The 20,516-nt window shown below is 49.4% G+C and overlaps 1 protein-coding gene and 1 non-coding gene across 2 annotated transcripts; both read left to right on the top strand.

Moving 5' to 3' along the window:
* The first annotated feature begins 66 nt into the window (after window positions 1-66).
* Opa3 (optic atrophy 3) lies at window positions 67-18,495 on the top strand. Its single transcript, NM_207525.3, has 2 exons — window positions 67-262; window positions 16,432-18,495. Exons 1-2 carry the CDS (start codon window positions 121-123, stop codon window positions 16,827-16,829), a joined length of 540 nt encoding a protein of 179 aa, NP_997408.2. The 5' UTR covers window positions 67-120; the 3' UTR covers window positions 16,830-18,495.
* Gm25134 lies at window positions 13,808-13,967 on the top strand. Its single transcript, XR_003946946.1, has one exon. It is a non-coding gene; the product is annotated as a U1 spliceosomal RNA (small nuclear RNA).
* Window positions 18,496-20,516: the final 2,021 nt, after the last annotated feature.

Genomic DNA, 20,516 nt, shown 5'->3' on the forward strand with positions numbered 1-20,516 from the left:
TAGGCAAGTCCTTCCTTACGCAAGCACGCACGGCCCACGGGCGGGTGGGGGAGGAACGGCGAGGTCGGCGGCGCCCCGCCCAGTCAGCAAGGTTGCGCGTGCCCCAGGGCGGCCGCCGAGATGGTGGTGGGCGCGTTCCCCATGGCGAAGCTGTTCTACTTGGGCATCCGGCAGGTTAGCAAGCCGCTGGCCAACCGTATCAAGGATGCTGCCCGCCGCAGCGAGTTCTTCAAGACCTACATCTGCCTACCGCCAGCCCAGCGTGAGTCTCACCCCAAGGCCTCTAGCCCTTCCATTCCCGATCTTTCTAGTTCAGGGGAACGGCGTCTGTGCTTGACCAATCCCGGCGCGAACCGGCAAAACGCTATAGCCAATGAGGATGGCTTCTGCTAGAGGGGCGTGTCACTGACCCAATAGGGAAGAAGGGAGAGCAGTCAGGGGCGTCACCGCGCGAGTTTGGAATGCAAGCCAATAGAGAAGAGGGCTTCTGGCGGTTGACGTCTACACCAGCCAATAGGATGAGGTGTGAGAAACACCAGGGTGGAGCTTATTGTCAGAAGTTAGGGGCGGGACCGAGAAGAAGTCCCCTTAGCGATCCGCTTCGGAGCCATCCTTAAGAGAGACACTTGACTACAGAAACCCCAGTTTGTCCCTCAGTTTCCCTTCGGCCCTGTGGGTGATTTGCGTATCACCCTGGGTTTAGAGCACAGAGCTTGTGCGTTAGTTTTACACTGAGTTAGGGTCGTGATAGTGTTGGAATCTTGCGACCTGGCAAAAGGATGAACCCAGAATGGGCGTCCTTCCGTTTATTTATGAGTTTCCTCACACCGATCCTTTTCGTTCGGTAGCCGCACCGTGCAGGCTTCTTAGCCCGACACTGGGAAAGATACGGTCCTAATATGTCCGCATTATGTCAGGAACTGTAGGCAGACTCGAGTTTAGAGCAGCCGGGTGAGCCAAGGGAGTCTCCTGAGCAAAGACCTCACTTGCTTCGCAAACGCACCAGATGTGTGCTCCTAGAAAAGACTGATCTCTGTAAAGCAGAGACGAGGGGGAAGTCTTTGTAATTTACCGAGAACTACCGTTCATGTTTGTCCAACGCCCCATGTAGCTTATAAATGATATGATGAGTGTTTGTTTTGAGCTGACCCTGCTTATAAAACAACAGGGTCTATCTACGCCAGTACCAGTCTGTCGAACCAAGACTCATACAGTGACAATCTAGATGGGATGGCAGAGCCCACTAGGTACCTGACCTGACATAGAGTACAAAGAGCACTTCCGGGTAGAGGGAATATTCCAACTGAGACTGAAGGGTGAGGAGAATCTCACCAGACCACTGAGGGACATTGTTGGCTCCAAGGGTGGAACATAGGCACTAAGGGGACCCTTGACTTTTCTCCTCCACATGTGTGTTTAATAAGATTCTTGGTCATTTTGGGTTTTGGTGGAGCTTCTGCCTGGGCCAAAGGTCTTGCAGTGGAAATTTTGGGATTTTGAAGCAAGAAATGATGGTATAGACTCACATCCCAGTGTTTGGGAGGTTGAGACAATAGGAACAGGTCAGCTACCTTAAGATACCTGATTGAGTTCAGTCTGGGCTACATGAGACCTTGTCTCAAAACCAAAGATAAATAAATAACTAAACAGACAAACCAGCCTGTCATGGTGGTGTACGCCTTTAATCCCAGCACTTGGGAAGCAGAGGCAGGTAGATCTCAGATCTCTGAGTTCAAGGCCAGCCTGATCCACAGAGTGAGTTATAGGACAGCTAGGGCTGTTACACAGAGAAACCCTGGCTACAAAACAAAACAAACAAACAAACTGGTCCCATATGTTTGTCAATCTCAGCACTTGGAAGGCAGAGGCAGGAGAGTCAGTGCAAGTTATGAAGTATCTTTACTTATAAAGTGAGTTCCAAGATCTGCAGGACACAAACCAGGGATGACAACTTAAATTTATAGAAGAAAAAAGTAAGCCATCGCAGGCAGGAATTTGGTCACTCTCCAAGATCACACTCCATTACAGTCAGTTCATCATGGTAGAGGCTTGTGCCAGAGCCTAGCTGTGGACTCTGGACCTCCTGGCCTGTTCAGCTTCCTGCTTTTCTTCCAAGTCCTGGGACTAGTCTTAGCTTTGTGGTTTAGGGAACGGCTTTACCCTGCCCCTTCAATGATGACTTTGGGCAGGGGAACATAACCCACCTGAGCCTCTGTTTCCAGTTCTGTACAGAGGCTATGGAGAGACAGGAGCAGTTAGTGCCTGCCTACTGTGGTCCAGTCTGTATTCTCCCAGCCTGTAGGGCACCTAGTCCTTAGTGGCTGCAGTGGCCTTGCTCTCCCACTGTATGGATGTCCTCTGTGCATTTATGCAGCCTGAAATGCTGTCTTACTGTGAGGAATATGAAGATGTAAAGAAATCCAGGCCTCAGGGATTCCTATCGTCGAAGATAGGCCACAACCAGAATCAATGCCTAAAATATAAAGTAGGAAGTCTAGCCAGGCATGGGGACACATTCCAGCACTTGGGACTCGGAGGCAGGAGGAGTACCTTGAGTTTGAGGCCAGCCTGGACTGTAACATAAGCCTCAGTTTCAAAACCAAAAAATAAAAGCCTGTTAGGTGGCAACAACTTTTGTGGAAGAAAAGAAATGAGGTGAAAGGAGCTCTGTAAGCAGGGGTTCTTCAAAGGTCGCCCTGCCTCTGCACATGGAATGGAGGAGACCAAGGCAATTCGGAGAGCGCTCACGTGAGGACCGGGCCTGACCACTGGAAACACCTGGGCTTTTTGCCTGAGGGGCAGGGCTCATTAGAAGGTTCTGATCCTATGCCTGAGTGTGCATGTGCTTTGCATGTGTGTATGGTGAGTGTAAGTGTGAGTGTGTATGATGAGTGTGTGTGAGTGTGTGTGTGGCCTTGAAGATGGAACACAGGGTCTTGTGTGCACTGGGTAAGAACCTTACCACTGAATCACAGCTCAGCCTCAAGGCATAATTTACTAACTTTTTGTGACTGGCTCTCACGTAGCCCAGCGGGCCTCACACTTGCCATGTACTAGAGGATGACCTCAGGCTTTTGATCCCCGTCTCTCACTGCCACATGCAGGTGTACAGGCATGGAAATCTATACATCTTACTGTATGGCTTCAACAACTTCACTGTTTTGTGTTCCCCTGTGAGCCTTCCTTGCCCACTCTACTGATCCCTCCTCTTTCCAGCCAGCCCTCTTTATTTCATGACTCTTTCTTTCCTTGAGACAGGGTTGCCCTGGCTAGTCTACAGCTGGCTGTGTGGACCATGCTGAACTCAGAGAGACCTCCCTGCCTCTGGAGTTCTGAAATTAAAGATAGTGCCTTATGGCTAGGTAGTGGTGGTGCAGGTGCCTTTAATCCCAGCACTCAGGAAGCAGAGGCAGGCAGATTTCTGAGTTTGAGGTCAGCCTGATCTACAGAGAATGTTCCAGGACAGCCAGGGCTACACAGATAAACCTTGTCTCCAAAAACAAAGAACAAGATGGCGCATTATTATTATTTCTAAGTCCGTTGAGTTGGTTGGCTGTGCATTGGCAAGGGGTTATGGTAGCCTGACCATTGCATGAGCTATCAGTGAAGAATAAGTCTCCCTTCCTCCAGCAACTGTTAACTGCAGTAGTTCCTTAAGGCAGGGTGGGGCCTGGGGAGTTACATTTTAATAGATCTTTGGTAATCATTGCCTGAGGGTGGATGCCTCAAGGAGACAGCTTACACAGTCCAGCTCGGTATCCTTTAATCTGCAGTATGACTTGGCACTAAAAAAAGTTCACTAGCTAAGCCTGTAATGCCAGCCACTCTGGAGGCCGAGGCAGGAGAATTGAAAGTTCAAGACCAGGCTGGGGAGTAGAGTGCATTCACAACCAGAACATCCTTTGAGACCCTGTCTCCAAAGAGTGGAAAAGAGAAATAAGTAGCTAAAGCTGAATCACAGTGGTGGGGAGCTTTCTAGTATAGAGGTGTGGTGGGCCAGGCATGCTGACAATGCCTACCACGCCAACACTTGGAAGGTGGAGGCAAGAGGAGGAGCGGAGTTTGAAGCCAACCTGGGCCACTTGAGGTCTGGTGCCCTGCTCTCGAATTCTCTCTGCCCACCCTTGTCATTCATGACATTGACATAGTTCTGCAGAACTTTCCCCAATTGGCTCTGAGTTGTGTGTCTTTGGCAGGGATCCCACAAAGTATAGTGTGTCCATATCTATCTGGGGAAGGATAGGTTTGGGATACACGAGATTTTGTGGCTATGTACATGTGTGGCCGTGGTCTTGAAATGGTGTCATGAGTCATGGTTAGCAAGTCAACCTTCCTTTCCTGTCAGTGGTGATTGGTCTGGAAATTTGTTCAAAGGTAGAGCTGGCAGGAGTCAGGTGGGAGAGAATAGATGGCAAACAGGCAGAGGAGACTCGTGTGCTGTTGGAGATGTTCTGAGCTTGGAGAGCCCCACCTAGCAGGGTCCTGCTTTCTTTCAGTCTGTTCTTCCTTTCCTCACAGTGCTAAGAGGCTGTGGCTGTGGCTCAGCGAGTTCAGCCGTGAGTTGTCGCTCCAGGTCAGGCCTCTCTCCCACTGCTGATCCATCTGAGGATGTTGGCGCTCAGCCCTTGTGTTGTGCTTCACTTTGTTCTAAGACAGAGCCTCACTCTGTAGCCCTGCCTGGCCTGGAACTATGTGGACCAGGCTAGCCTTGAACTTGAGCTCCCTACCTCTGCCTCCTCCTCAGTGCTGGGATTAAAGGTGTGCCTGGCTGCCTGCCCCTTATCCTCACAGCTAGGAAGGCCATTGTGGCTGCTACAGCTGAGAGAGTACAGGGAAGAAGTCCCCGGCACTTCAGTAGTCATGAAGCAGAAGCCCGCCCTGTAGTTCCTGCCTGTCTCAGGTGATCCACACTCCTGGGAGGAAGAGACAGCCTTACGTTCTGTCCAGTTCCTTGATGCACTGTGCAGTGACGGCAAATGTCTTGTTTTGTTTTTTTGGCTTTTGAAGACAAAGTGTTGTACAGTTCTGGGTGCTGGCCTGGAACTTGTGGCCATCCTCTTGCTTCGGAGGTCTTTTGAGTGCTAGGATTTTAGACTTGTACTGCAACTTTTCCCGTGGCCTCCATTACAAAGTGTGTTACACGTGCTTCCAAGGAGCTGAGGGTGACATTGGGCAGGAAGACCCTGGTTCACTTGTGTTTATTTCTTTCTAGTGTGCTGCTCATTTTCCTAGTTTGCCACATGCAATAAGCAAGACTGTGGTCCTTCAAAGATGCCCACTTTTGTATTAGTTGTATTCTCATCACTGTAACCAAATACCTGAGGCAGACTAATTGTATAAAGAAAAGAGGTTTATTTAGCTCAGAGCCTGGGTATCATTTGCATCGGCTCAGCTCTTTTCATGGCCTACTTGCTGTTCTGGGACATCACTGTGTCTGTGGCTCGTCTCTGCTTATAATGCCATCAGGATTCTGCAATTCTGTCCTTGACTTCCATCCTAGTGATCTTAGGGCCTAGAGGCTCCACTTTTGAGTCTTTACCGTCTAAGTCTGTACTCTCTTAACCACTAGCAGAAATTTCTGGGGACTACACTCCTGCTGGAGCTCTAGGGGGAAAAACACTCGAAGGTTAGGCATGGTGTCTCACACTTGCAACCCACTAACTCCTTTTCTTTCTTTTTTTTATTTTTGTTTTTGTTTTTTGAGACAGGGTTTCTCTGTATAGCCTTGGCTGTCCTATCCTGGAACTCACTTTGTAGACCAGGCTGGACTCGAACTCAGAAATTCACCTGCCTCTACCTCCCAAGTGCTGGGATTAAAGGCGTGCGCCACCACATCCGGCCTTTTCTTTCTTTTTTTTAAATTAAGAAAAAACAAGGTATATTTTTACTTATGTGTATGGGTGTGTGCCACATGTGTGCAGGTACCCTAGGAGACCAGAAGAGGGAGTCAGATCCCTTGGAGCTGGGGTACAGATGGTTGTGAGTGACAGGGTGCTGGGAGCCAAGCTCAGGTCCTCTGCAAGAGGAGGAAATGCCCTTAACCTCAGAGCCAGCTCCAGCTCTGGAGGGTTCTTTTTTTGGGGGGAGGGGGTGTTTGAGGCAGACGTACACATTGAGATCAGGCTGGCCTCAATCAAATGCATGTGATTTTCCTGCCTTAGCCTCCACAGCAATAAGATCACAGGTATCTACCACCACACCTGACAGCAGTGACCCACCCTTTATTTCTTTTTCCTTTTTTAAAAAAAATTATTTATGTATTTATTTATTTTATGTATGTGAGTACACTGTTGCTCTCTTCAGACACACCAAAAGAGGTCATCAGATCACATTGTAGATGTCTGTGAGCCACCATATGGTGGCTGGGAATTCAACTCAGGACCTTTGGAAGAGCAGTCAGTGCTCTTAACCACTGAGCCATCTCTCCAGCCTGACGACCCCTTTGTTTCTTTAGTCTGTGGCTGGCTGGGCTCTGCTGGGAACCTCCTCTGTGGGGGTGCAGGAGCTGAGTGACAGGTGGCAGGTGCCACCATGGAGCATTGGTACCACTAGTTCCCATGGCTTCTCCCTGTAGTCTTCTCCACCAGGCTCCCAGCCTGCTCATCACGGTCCCGTTCAGCAGGAAGTGGGTGCTATGGGCCATTAAGGGCAGGGCCTGGATGTGCACAGTGTTATCCCTATGGCCCTGTCAGTCGGATCAGCCCTGAGTGCCGGCCACAGACAGTGCAGGAAACATAAACTGCCATACTTGACCACAGTGCAGGCACCCTTGGATTTGAATCCTGGTATCACCACTGATTGGCTGTGTGATATTCAGAGCGGGTTGCCCTCTCTGAGCATTTATTCTGTATTTCAAAATCAGGCAAACATCTGGCCTTTGTTGTGCATGTCTGTAATGCCAGCCCTGGGAGTCTGAGGATAGGAGGAAGTATGTTCAAGGTTCATCTTGGTTACTAGCCAGTTTGAGGTCAGCCTGGGCTACATGAGATTCTGTCAAAACAACAAAAGGAGGTAGTCATAAAACTTAACCCCAAGATTCCTGTATGATAGTGGAAGGCTCTGACCTAGAGCCTGTGGACTGGTTGTTTTCAGTGGCTGGGAGGGCATGGAGTCTGTTGTCATGTGAGAATAGGGCTTGGTACACTGATAAGGACTGTCTGCCCTTGTGTCTCTGCTTTGTGATTTCCTCTGGGTGTGTCCTGGGCACACCATTACCTTTCTGCAGAGTAGAGTACTTATGACTGATGACCAGTGCCCTCTGCATGCTCTGAGGCCAGTCGATAGCATGGCCCACAGCCAGCCTAAGGAACCTGGGCAAGTTATTTAACCTTTCTGGGCCCTGGTTTTGTACTCTGTTTTTGAGTGTCCTGACACTTTTATAAGTTATTATGACAAAGGAAAAATATTTTTTTTCTTTATAAAATTAAGGGTTGAACTCAGAGCCTCAAGTATGCTAGGCAGGGGCTCTACCACTGAGCCACACCCTAGCCCTGGCCTAATCCCTACATGCTATTGTAAATGTTAGTTGAAATACATAAAAATTTGGTGCCAGCTTTCTTTTTATTGTCACCATCATGGTAATGTCAGCTCTCGTGCTGTAAGCACCTGTTCTTGCTCACACTTAGGACTTGCAGCTTGCATGGGTTGTGAGCCCTACATTGCAGTTGGCCCTCATAGGCTTACTACTTACGCAAGTCTGGGCCTCCTCTCTCCAATTCTAGCTTGCTGGCAGTGGCTATTTGACCAGAAGCTTCAGTTAGAGCCGAGCTTGGTGCCACACGCCTGTAATCCCAGCAAATGGGAGGCTGATGCATGAGGTACCTGCATGGCACTGGGCTCCAGTGTGAGGCCCTGCCTCAGAAAACCAACAAGAGTGGGCAGGTGGCACACACCTGTAACTTCTGCACTCGGGAGGTAGAGGCAAGAGACTCAGAGTTCACAGGCATTCGTCCTCAGCTCTGGACTGTTATAGGTCAGCCTAGGACTCATGAGGCCCTTTCTCAAAACAAAGCACTTCAGCAGCAGAGGCACACAACAGGGGAAATATAAGCTCATATTGGGAAAATAGCTGTGAATAGAGACAAGTGAGAAAGTCAAACTCACAAGGTGGCTGTGAGGGGCGGGGCCACCTGTGAAAGCACCCAGTGCCCCAGTCTGCCTGCAAATGCTCCATGCTGAAGCACACCTTCTTATACACTGAGGGTTTGAGTTTCCAGAAAGAGAGGCTAGGTCTCCTGCAGCAAGGGAAGGGCTGGACCCAGGCCACCAGATTGTCTGGGACCTTTCCAGCTCCTAATGGCCTGGGGGATGGGAGTCATGCTGCAGGGAAGCTGGGCACTAGGCTGCCTGTCAAGACACCCTGGGAAGACCACAGCCTCGGCTCTCAGTGGAGTTGGCAGGCTCCTTGTTACTGTTGTCTTTAATATTGTTTTGTAGTGGACAAGGAACCTAAAACCCCATGTATACACCTGCTCCAGCACTGGCTGTCCCCTCAGCCTCTACATGGAGGTGTTGTCCCCTGAGCTTGTGGCCACTGGCTAGTCCTTCTGTGGGTTTACAGCCTAAGTTATATTTTGCTAAAAAGGAATGTATCTGTCGTGCCTCTTGGTATTTGGTTTAGAGAAGTTGAGTGATACTGCGGCATGCATGGGACCACAATAGAAAATGCATTCCCTTTAATCCCAGCACTTGGAAGGCAGAGGCTGGCAGATTTCTGAGTTCAAGGCCAGCCTGGTCTACAGAGTGAGTTCCAGGACAGCCAGGGCTACACAGAGAAGCCCTGTCTCGAAAAACCAAAAAAAAAAAAAAAAAAAGAAAATGTGTTCCCTATAGACAATGGGGGCACCACACTGAGTGGGAGCCTAAAGAGAGTCTAACAAGCAGAGACCTGTAAACACTGCAAGTCACAGTATTACCAGATGTGAACTTAAAATAGCCAGGGTTAAAGCTGAGCCTGGGGCTCAGTTGGTAGAGTGCTTGCCTCCATGCAGAAGCCCCGGGGTCCAGGCCCAGTGTGTATAAAGGGTGTGGCTACACACCACCTTACCCAGCACTCTGGAGGTGAGGCAGGAAGATTAGAAGCTCTTGGTCATCCTTGGCTATCGTTTGAAGTCAGCCTGAGCTACATGAGATTCTTCAAAAAAAACCAAAACAAACCAAACCAAAACAACAAAAAATAAAACAAAAAACAAAAATACCTAAGTGTATATGTTAAAAAGATAAAAAAGAATAATAAACACAAGTAAAACTCAGGATTGCCAAGAAACTGGAAAAATGGAACCATTAGAACATCTAGAAATGACAGCCCCAACCAGTCACCCCTCAGTTAGAGAACTAGGCTTAGCCAGACATGGTGGCACTTGCCTGTAATCCCAAAGCCTGGGGAGCCAGGCAGGAGATCTCAAGTTCCAGGCAAGCCTGGGCTCTACAGTGAGATCCTATCTCAAAAACCAAAGAAATAGCTGCTGCAGTGGCTCACACCTGTAGTCCCAGCACCTAGGAGGTGGAGGCAGGAGGCTTAGTTGGTTCAGGCCAACTGGACTCCTGAAAACCATCTCAACAAACAAATATGAAGGAAAAAAAGAGAAGAAAGACTAGTGCTGTTGTAGCCCAATAGTTGTGTGCTTACTTAGCATGCACAAGGCCCTGGATCCACCCCCAGCAACACATACTCGCAAATAGAAAGTACCATGGAGTGCAGTGTGCACATCTTTTTGTTTTTTGGGGTTTTGTTTTTGGTTTTGTTTTGTTTTTTTGAGCCAGGGTTTCTCTGTGTAGCCCTAGCTGTCCTGGAACTCACTCTGTAGACCAGGCTGGCCTTGAACTCAGAAATCTGCCTGCCTCTGCCTCCCAAGTGCTGGGATTAAAGGCATGCGGCACTACGCCTGGCAGTGTGCACATCTTTAATCTGAGCACATAGGCAGAGATAGGTGATCTCTGTCAACTGAAAGCCAGTCTGATTCAGGCTAGACAGAGCTCCATGGTGAGACCCTGTCTCCAGGAAGGAAGTTATGGAGGGAGGGACAGGCAAATACTGGATTAAGTACAGCTGCATAATGGTTGGCCAAGCAGCAGGTAGGTGACCTGTAGGCACAATGTGGCTTTGTGGGTACTTGCCTGAGATGCCCAGGGGTGCCACCTACATGGCCTGGCCCAGCTGACCTGGGGAAGCACTGGCATTTTTATTTTTAATGCTCTCCAGAGAAAGTCACTGCCCTGAGATCTATTTATAGTCTTGAGAGTGTCACATTAGCTCCTGTGTGTGGCAGCCAGGCTGTTGACCTCCAAAACTTAAGATGCTCTCCTGCTAAGCAAACACTTTCCTGTGTGTGTGTGTGTGCATGCGCGTGTGCGTGCCTGCGTGCCCTTCATTATTACCAGTTATGTATCTTGCTAACATGATATATTTAAGTATTTTAAAAAAAACAATTAGAAGGGGTGGCATTAATTATTTTTTATTCTTTCTTTCAGTCTTTCTCTCTTTCTTCTGTTGTTGTTTTTAGAGGCAAGGTTTCTCTGTGTAGCCCTGGCTGTCTGGAACTCTAGACCAGGCTGGCCTCGAACTCACAGAGAAACACCTGTCTCTGCCTTCTGAATGCTGAGATTGAAGGCGTGGGCCACTATGCTTGGTCTTCATTTTAGAATTTTTTTTATCCATGCTACCCACCCTCCCAGTGGTTTTGTGTACACAAAACAATGTCTTCCTTCAGTTGTGGTGTCTCACATCTATAATTCCAACCCTCAGAAGGCTAAGATAGGAGGATTGCTGATAATTCAAGGCCAACCTGGGCCAAAGAGTGAAATCCTGCCTCAAAAAACCATAGCGGTGCTCACTGTGACCCCCCCCCCCCCCCGCTGTAGGTCTGGGCTGACGTTTGGATGCTCCACCCCACTCTTGCTGCTTGACTGAGTGCTGTGCTCCTATACCCCAGCTCCTCAGAGGCTGGTGCTGGGCGCTTGTGAGTTTAGGGACAAGCTTGGCCACTGGGCCTGTCTGAAAAGAAACAGTTTTTAATCAACCGGGGCTAGGCTTGGTGGCACACACCTGGCATTTGAGAAGTGGAGGCAGGAGGATCAAGACTTCTAGGTTATCCTCAGCTACTTAACAAGTCTGAGGTCAGCCTGGGCTATGTGAGATTGTCTCAGAACAACAGAGGGGGCATATAGTTAAGTGCCTAGCCTGCTTCTGTCTCCATAGCTACAAAAACAATCAACCTCTTCAGGTCCTCCCACTGTGTTTGAAGGCTGGTTGATTTATAGTGCTGTATCACACTCTCCTTACTCAGGCTGCCTGCAGTACTCTGGATGGACAGGAGAGGGCGCCTGGGTCAGTTCTTCAGCTCTGTGCTGCATCTGGGCTTGCTCTAGCTGCATGGCAGGCACAGAAAGCTGACTGAATAGCTCCCTGACAGTGGGTGTTTCCAAAAGTCTTTGTACTCTTCTCAAGTTTATTGAAAACCAGCCAGTAAATCTTAACCAAACCTGCAGACAGACCTCCTGCCAGCTAGACAGTAAAGCACCTCTCAGTGGTTTGGTGACTCTATCTTCCTCTTGCTGACTTTTTCTTTTTTTAATTCAGCCAGTTCTCGTGACCTCAATAAGGCGGCTAGAGCTGTGAGCACCAAGCTTCTTATTTCTTTTCTTTAACTGAACACATGCCAAGTGCCTGAGGAGTGGAGAAGATAGCGTTGGAGCTCCTGGAACTGCAGTTGTAGACATCTATCAGCTGCTATGTGATTGCTGGGAACTGAACTCAGGTCTTTGAGAAGAGTGGTCAGTGCTCTTAACCACTAACCATCTCTAAAGCCTCACACCATGCATTTGATCCTTCAGGAGGCACCTGTGGGTGCAGCTTAGTGATAAAGTGTGCACTGAGGCCCTAGGGCTTAGTGATAAAGTGTGCACTGAGGCCCTAGGTTCTATGCTGGGGAGTGGGGGTGAGAGCAGCTGGCCAGGCGTGGAGAAGCAAGCCTGTAAATGCAGCCCTTGAACTGCGCGGGGTGGGGGGGGTGGGGGGGGTGGGGGGGCTTTGTTGGCCCAGGGAGTGGCACTATTTGGAGGTGTGGCCTTGTTGGAGTGGGTGTGTCACTGTGGGTGTGGGCTTTTAGACCCTTGTCCTAGCTTCCTGGAAGTCAGTATTCTCCTAGCAGCCTTCAGATGAAGATGTAGAACACTCAGCTCCTCCTGCACCATGTCTGCCTGGATGTTGCAGTGCTCCCACCTTGATGACAATGGACTGAACCTCTGAACCTATAATTCAGCCCCAATTAAATGTTGTCGTTATAAGAGTTGCCTTGGTCATGGTGTCTGCTGACAACAGTAAAACCCTAAGAGAGTCTTAATGTGTAGCTCAGGCTAGTCTGAAACAGTCTTAATTCTCAGCCTCAATTCCAGGCACTTCAGTGAACCTCTACTGTGGCCATTATAAGTCCCACAGATGAAGAAACTGAGGCCTTAGGGCAGGAGGTGGTAAATGGCTTCAAGCCAGACAGCCTGACTCCTTGGTGGCCTTAACCACAGTGCCCTAGGGCTCAACTCCAGCTCCATTCCTCAGGCAGCCCTGCTATCTCCCATCAGATTGCTACAGTCCTTGCTCACTCCTGGGATGATGAGCAGGCAAGCCTTTGAGCCATGCCTGGAGCACCCCACACTTGCACCCCTTCCCCTACCTGCTGCTCTCCACATTTGCAAAATGGGAAGCAGATGCACTATGCCAGTCACACGGCAACTAAGCAGCAGGTGCAGGACTGGAACCCAGGACCACCCAGCCCTCAGCCTCCAGAGCTCACAGGTGTCCCTCTCCTGAGCCCAGCTGGTCTGTCCAGATCTGGGTGGGGAGCCTAGGCAGAGGTCGTTCTCTGGCGGAGTCGTTAGGAGCCTGCTTTAGTCACCACTCCTTGTATTTAGTGTCTGCGGGTGCCAGGAGCTGCTGTAGAAGGAAGGACTGTGAGTCAGCGGGACAGATGGTGTGCATGTGTGCGTGTGTGCACACCTGTGATCCCAGCCTTCGGAGTCAGAAGCAGGAGGAGTTCATGGGCAGCCTTGGCTATACAGGGTGTCTGTCTATATGTCTGTCTGTCTGTGTGCTTGTGTGCCTGGTGTCTGTAGAGGCAAGAAGACTTGGGGTCTCCTGGAACTGGACTTACAAACTGTGGGAGCCACCCTGTGGGTATTGGGAATAAAACCCGGCTCGCCTGGAAAAGCAGCCAGTGTTCTTAACTGCTAGGCCATCTCTCCGTCTCCCTAAATTTTGAATTTTATTTTTATTTTATGTGTGTATGTGTGTACCTGCACACATATATATGCACCATGAAGGCCAGAATCAGCTGGATCTACCTGTTGTGGGTCCTCTACAAGAAGAGTTGAACTGTCTCTCCAGGCTGTTCTTTTATTTTCTTGAGGCAAGCTCTCATTACATACTAGCCTCATATTTGTTATCCCCCTGCCTCAGCCTCCTAAGTGTTAGTAGGAAAGGTCTGTGGCACTGTGGTTAGGCCGCCTCAGAGTGAGTGTTGAGCTCACTGGGAGACAACCAGAGACAAAGCAGAGACTGCTCGGAGCCATGTGATAATTTACTGACCAGTAGCAACAGCGGTAATTTAATTATGCTATTTCTTGACAAATGATGCTAGATATCTTATTAGGAGTTTATGGTGAGCCTGGCTTTGTGAATGGGGAGTGTTCCATAGAGAATCAAGTCTCTGAAGCAGCACAGGCTGAGAAATAAGTCCTTCTTGTACCCAAACCACTTCACTGGGGTTTCATTAATACTATTCATTCTTTTGTATTTTTTTAAATTTGTTTTTGTACACTTACCTGGCAGGGGAGATACCATGATCATGAAGGTGGTTTTCCCAGAACGAGACTCATCCATTGCACTCCAAATGTGCTGACCCTGCAGTTTCTCCAAATGCAGGAAATTCAGAGTAATTTGTGGTGGTGGGGGATTGTGTTTGAGCTCTCCTGTGGAGGGTAGGGGAGAAAAGAAAAGATGTATTTTTATTACTTTATGTGTGTTATGTTTGGCCTGAGTGGATGTCTGTGCACATGCTTGCAATGGATCCTATGAGACTAGAGTTACAGAAGGTTGTGAGCTGTCGTGTGGGTGCTGGGAATCAAAGCTGGGTCTTCTGAAAGAGCAGCAAGTGCTCTTAGCCTCTGAGCCATCCCTCCAGCTCTTGTATGTAAATTCTGTAAAGTTTTTTGTTTGTTTGCTTGCTTGCTTGTTTTGTTTTTGTTTGTTTGTATTTCAAGACATAGTTTCTCTATGTAATAGCCCTGGCTATTCTGGAACTTTCTCTGTAGACCAGGCTGGCCTTGAACTCACAGAGATCCACCTGCTTCTGCCTCCTTAATGCTGGCATTAAAAGCCTATACCACCACGTCTGGATGAAATTATATTCTATGTTTTGTTTGTGTATGTGTGTGTGCCCACATGCCACTACTGAGCATATGGAAGTCAGAGGACAACTTAGAGGAATTGAGTTGAGGTGTCAGTCACTTTTAGTGACTTTTACTGTATCATCTTGCCCTTGCTAATTCTGGATGTGTATTCTTATTGAGATACAACATGCATGTAATACTAATGGCAGGCCTAAAGTGTACAGGAAACTGGTCATAAAGGCACAGTCCTGCAGTAGAAGCTCTTAGGAGGCTTTCTGCCCTAGGTTCAGTCCCAGCCTGGATTACACAGTGAGACCTTGTCTCAAAAACACAGTAAATAAGTCAAGGAAGGTGGCACGTGCCTGTGGTCTCAGGCAGAAGCAGGAAGGCGCTCAGCCTTAGCTGTGTAGCATATTTGAGGCCAGTGCATGCTACATGAGACCCTGTAACAAAACAAGGAAGCAAGAAAGCAAAGCGCATGATGGTCTACATAGTGAGTTCCAGATCAGCCAAGGCTAGTCAGTGAGACCATGTCTTAAAACAAAATAAAACAAAACAAAACCAGTTTAATAAACAATAAAAACTAAAATGAAGGCCGGGCGGTGGTGGCGCACGCCTCTAATCCCAGCACTTGGGAGGCAGAGGCAGGTGGATTTCTGAGTTCGAGGCCAGCCTGGTCTACACAGTGAGTTCCAGGACAGCCAGGGCTACACAGAGAAACCCTGTCTCGAAAACAAAAAAAAAACAAAAAAAACTAAAATGAAGACAGGAATGGTGGTGCATGCCTGTGATGCTCACAGCTTGAGAGGCTGAGACAAGACTATTCCTACAAACTCAAGGCTAGCCTGGCTCTACATGGTGGATTCCCAGGTCAGCCAGGCATAGTGAGACCATCTCAAAGACTCAGCTGGGCAATGATGGCACATACCTTTAATCCCAGCACTTGGGAGGCAGAGGCAGGCCAGCCTGATCTACAGAGTGAGTTCCAGGACAGCCAGGGCTACACAGAGAAACACCGTCTTTAAAAAGGAAAAAAAGAAAAAGAAAAGACTGTTGAAAGTACTTTCGTGCGCCCCCTCCATCTTCTCCCACTTAATGGTCTCCCACGATGCTAAGCTGGTGAAGTCGGGCACCTGCCCTCCCCTGCTCCTGAGGCTCTCAAGTGCTGAGGAGAAGCAGGGCCAGGCAGGGAGACCTCTGCTCTCCACTGGGCTTCATCAGTTTGCACTGAGAACCTAGGATCGGAGCCTCCCGGCTCACAAAAGCTGCAACCCTCCCTCTGCATTCTGGGAAGGAAAAGAAAGGGAGTTGGTCTCTTGCCAGAGAAGTGGGCGACTGCCGTGGAGAAAGACAGCTGGCCACTCTGTGTGGTGACCTACAGAGTGCCAGTGTGGCTGCTGGGCCTTTATAGCTTGTGTGCTCTTAACAGTCGGGGAGCAGGTGCTTGTGACCTGTTAGGGGCATGGCCTCCCATCTGAGGACCTCTGCTCTTGTCAGGTTTCTGCTCATTGCTGCTCTCTGGAATTTTCTTGTGCTTTGATGGATGTCTCTGGAGCTAGGCCTGATCCTTATGGTGCAGAACTACCCCAGCTACTCAGGAGGCAGAGGCAGGAGGATCATGAGTTCAAGGTCAGCCTGTGCTACATCTGGAAAAAAGTAAAAAGCAATAGGACGTAATGTTTGTCATCCCAGCACATGAGGAAGTAGAAAAACAGTCCGAGGCTGAAGGTCATCCTTGTCCACGTAGGGAGCTGAAGGCCAGTGTGAGCTCCATCCATCCATCCATGTATCTAAAACAAAAGATGGGCTATAGCTTAGTGGTAGCAGGTGTGTCCAGCATGCATGAAGCCCTGGGTGCTGACCTTATTACTGAGGGAACAAAGCCCCCAGGTCACCCTGGGAGGAGATTCCATGTTCCCTGAGTGAAGCAAGGGACAGGTCTTGCTTAAGGTGACTGCCCACTCCCACCTTGGTCTCTGACTTCAACTGGAACAAGAAAGTATTGGGGGTGGAGCTTCGGAACACACCTGACCTCTTTCTCCCCTGCAGTGTACCACTGGGTGGAGATGCGGACGAAGATGCGCATAATGGGTTTCCGGGGCACTACCATCAAGCCACTGAATGAGGAGGCAGCAGCAGAGCTGGGTGCTGAGCTGCTGGGCGAGGCCACCATCTTCATTGTGGGCGGAGGCTGCCTGGTCCTGGAGTACTGGCGCCACCAGACTCAGCAGCGCAATAAGGAGGAGGAACAGCGGGCAGCCTGGAACGCTCTGCAGGATGAGGTGGGCCGCCTGGCACTGGCCTTAGAGGCGCTGCAGGCTCAGGCACAAGCGATGCCCTCCTTGAGTGCCCTGGAGGAGCTGCGGGAGGAGCTGCAGGAGGTGCGTGGTCAGGTCTGCAATGCTCACTGTACTTCCAAGTGCCAGGCAGCATCTTCCAAGAAATAGCCAGCTGCTAAGGCCTGGACTTGTTTGTGACCATGTGGCCTCCAATAGAGCCTTCTCCTCACACCTCCTGGCCCGGGATGCTCTGGCCTAGCAGAAACCACGAGGACCTTGATGTAGCTGTGACATGTGGTCACCCCTTACTGACAGGTTCTGGGCATTTCCCCAGGGAGCACTCAGCAGAAGCCTTCAGAGCCCATCCAGTCTCTGACTCAGAGCCCTCAGCCCCTCATTGGACTTTCAAGGTCTCAGACACCTGACTCTCCACTGCTCTGGCAAAGGCAAAAGATGGAACCAGGGCTCAAGTCTGATCATGACATAGACAAGGTCACCTGCCCATCATTGGAGCGCCTCCTTCCTTCGGTGAACACAGGCCACCTTGAGCCTTGCCTCAGGTCAATGTAGCTCCCATGGAGGCAGCAGAGTGCAATTGATGTTCCCGTTCTCTCTCCTCATTCTCCCTCTGAGGTCCCCAGGGGATCACGCCTGTATAGATCCCCTTACTCCTCAGCCTGTGGCATTACCCCATTTCCTCCCTAGGCACAGACGGATCCTAGCTGGCTCGATTCTGACCTGTCTCAGTCGCAGCCCCGCTGCCCTATCCTGAAATGTCCCTGAACCTTGTTTCGGGTGGCACATATTTCCTCCTGTCCTTCTGTGGTATTTTTCAGTTGGGTGGGTTAGATGTCACACACACACCTGTCTGACCCTTCATACCCCTTAGGTCTGGGTCCCTCTACCCTTTCTGTTGCCCCACCTTCCTTGCTCGATCCCCCCAGACATGACTTACTGCTGGGAATGTGATGGAGGAAACAGAGTAACCTGTTCTCCCACCGTTCTGGAAGCCAGCGGCAGAGGTCAGGGTGTTTGGGCCCCACTTTCTTCTGGCTTCAGGGGCCCCAGATCTCCTAGACTCTGTGTCCTGTCTTCATGTGGCTTTCTCTTCCCCCACCTGTCTCTTGCAAGGACACCTGCCCTGAATACAAGACCCACCCTAAATTTAGGATGACCATATTGAAAGAGCCTTTATTACATCTCTGAAGACCCTTTTTCTAAATGGAGACACACAGGCCCCAGGATTCAGACATGGAGTTTTCTTTTGAAGGCCCTCTATTCAGCTTGCTGCCTTCTGCCATTTTAAAATGCAAGGCCCCTACTATGCTGTTTGGCTCTTCCGGCAGCCTACTCATGGCTTCTGGGGTTGGGCTAACCACTATAGCTCCAGAAGGATTGTGGGTGCAGCAGTCACTGTCATGGTTGTCCAGTTCCTGATGGAGCTGCAGAATAAGGAGGCCTCCTAAGGATATATGAGGGGCATAATTAATACGGACCTTCAAACTGGGCCAGTGATCATTAACAATAGAGAAATCCGGGCTTGGTAGCTCATATCTGAAATTCCAGCACTCTGAGGCTGAGGCAGGAATGAGCCTGGGTCCCATCGTGAGTTCCTGGACAGCCTGCTGAACCACAGGGAGAGACCCTGTCTTTAAAAAAAAAAAAAAAGGCAAAAAGTAAAAAAGACAACCAAGCCAGACAGTGGTGATACACGCCATTAATCCCAGCACTTGGGAAGCAGAGGCAGGTGGATTCTGATCGAGACCAGCCTGGTCTACAGAGTGAGTTCCAGGATAGCCAGGGCTACACAGAGAAACCCTGTCTCCAAAAAAACAAAACAAAAGTAAAAGAAAAAAAGACAACCTTGGAGGAAAGGCAGAGGTTTTGGCTCTGGGGGAAAAGGAGCCGAGACTCATCCTGTGAACTCTTCCCACATTGGGAAACTAAGGCTCAGGAAAAGGGAAGCTAGGTGACTTGGCCAAGACCCCATAGCTCAGGAGGGACCAGAGGACCCAGAAGATTCTGGCTGCAGGGCAAGATGAGATAAGGCCCAACCTCTTCCCAGTGGCCAGAGGCACTGGGTTCTGCCCTCTTATCAGAAAAGCCCCAGGCCACACCCAAGATGTCTGACTATAGGTAACAGGTTCATTCTCCCTGGCCCTTGTCCCTAGAGGTGGCACTTGTAGGGCTCCCCCAAGGGGATGAAAATGACCCATCCCCAGGATTCCCCAGACTGAAACCAATACTGAAACTGTACCTCAGTTTCTTCTAGAAGAAGCTGAAGTTGGTGTCTTTAAATTTAGGAGCAGCTGAGTTAGGTGAAAGCTGAACTAGGGACAGAGGACACACATGGCTAGGTGATGAGGGGAGGACAGAGTGAGGAGCCAGGAAAGCTGCCTGTTTGCCATGGTTACCCCTGTGGAGTCACTAAGAGTTCCAGGGCCAGCCCTGGCCACCTTGCCCTGGGTCAGTCTATAGCAGTTATGGCAAAGCCAAGACCGGTGAGGGCGCTGAGCTCCATCAGGTCAGTCCTTACTCCAACAGACCAGCCTCACTGGTGGTGAAGAGCCCCATAGGAATGGTTTCTCTGCTTGCTTGGGAGGAAACAGGCACCAAGAGGAAATGTCACCTTTGGGTCACCCAAGCATGAAAGTAGGCCTCGGGGCCCACCCTGACCCAGTGGAGCCTTCACATGGTCCTGGTGTATGTGGACATGGCAGCCTCTCCCATGATGACAGTGCAGGAAGCCACCGTGGTGTGGTGTGTGGTTCCAGAAGCCTCTGGGGCAGGAGGCCAGAGCAGCTTTCATGGCTCTGACTCCCTACTCATGCAATGTTACATATCCCCACAAAGGGAGAAGGAGGACAATAAATTTATGAATGAAGCTGGTTGTCTTCAATTTTATTTGTGTGTGCTTTTAATTGAAAAAAAATCAAAGGGGGATGGAGAGATGGCTGAGAGGTTAAGAGCACTGACTGCTCTTCCAGAGGACCTGAATTCAATTCCCAGCAACCACATGGTGGCTCACAACCATCTGTAATGGGATCCAATGCCCTCTTCTGGTGCATCTGAAAACAGGGACAGTGCACTCACATATGCGACATAAATAAATAAATAAATAAATAAATCTTTAACAAGAAGGAAAGAAAGAAAGAAAGACCGGGCGTGGTGGCCCACGTCTTTAATCCCAGCACTCGGGAGGCAGAGGCAGGTAGATTTCTGAGTTCGAGGCCAGCCTGGTCTACAGAGTGAGTTCCAGGACAGCCAGGGCTACACAGAGAAACCCTGTCTCAAAAAACCAAAAAAAAAAAAAAAAAAAAAAAAAAAAGAAGGAAGGAAGGAAGGAAAGAAAGAAAAAGAAAGAAAAGAAAAGAAAAGAAAAAAGAAAAGAATCCTATAGACTGACAAATAGAAGCACTGGCCACCAAGCCTGATGACTTGAGTTGGATCCCCAGGACTTGATGGTAGAAGGAGAGAACTGACTCCCTCGGTTGTTAGACCTCCATATTTACCTTGAAATATGCACACAACCATAAACACACTAAATAAATAAATAAACAAAATGTGATGAGAACTTTTTTTTTAATTCCAGGGATGGCATAGGCCTTTAATCCCAACACTCGGTACTCCTGCTAAACAAGAAAGACTGCTAGGGGGCTGGAGAGATGGCTCAGCAGGTGAGAGCACTCACTGCTCTTACAAAGGTCCTGAGTTCAAATCCCAACAACCACATGGTGGCTCACAACCATCTGTAATGAGATCTGATGCTCTCTTCTGGAGTGTCTGAAGACAACTACAGTGTACTTAGATATAATAAATAAATGAATAAATAAATAAATAGACTACAGAAGACCC

The sequence above is a fragment of the Mus musculus genome, chromosome 7, assembly GCF_000001635.26.
Source record: "Mus musculus strain C57BL/6J chromosome 7, GRCm38.p6 C57BL/6J".
Classification (NCBI taxonomy): Eukaryota; Metazoa; Chordata; class Mammalia; order Rodentia; family Muridae; genus Mus; species Mus musculus.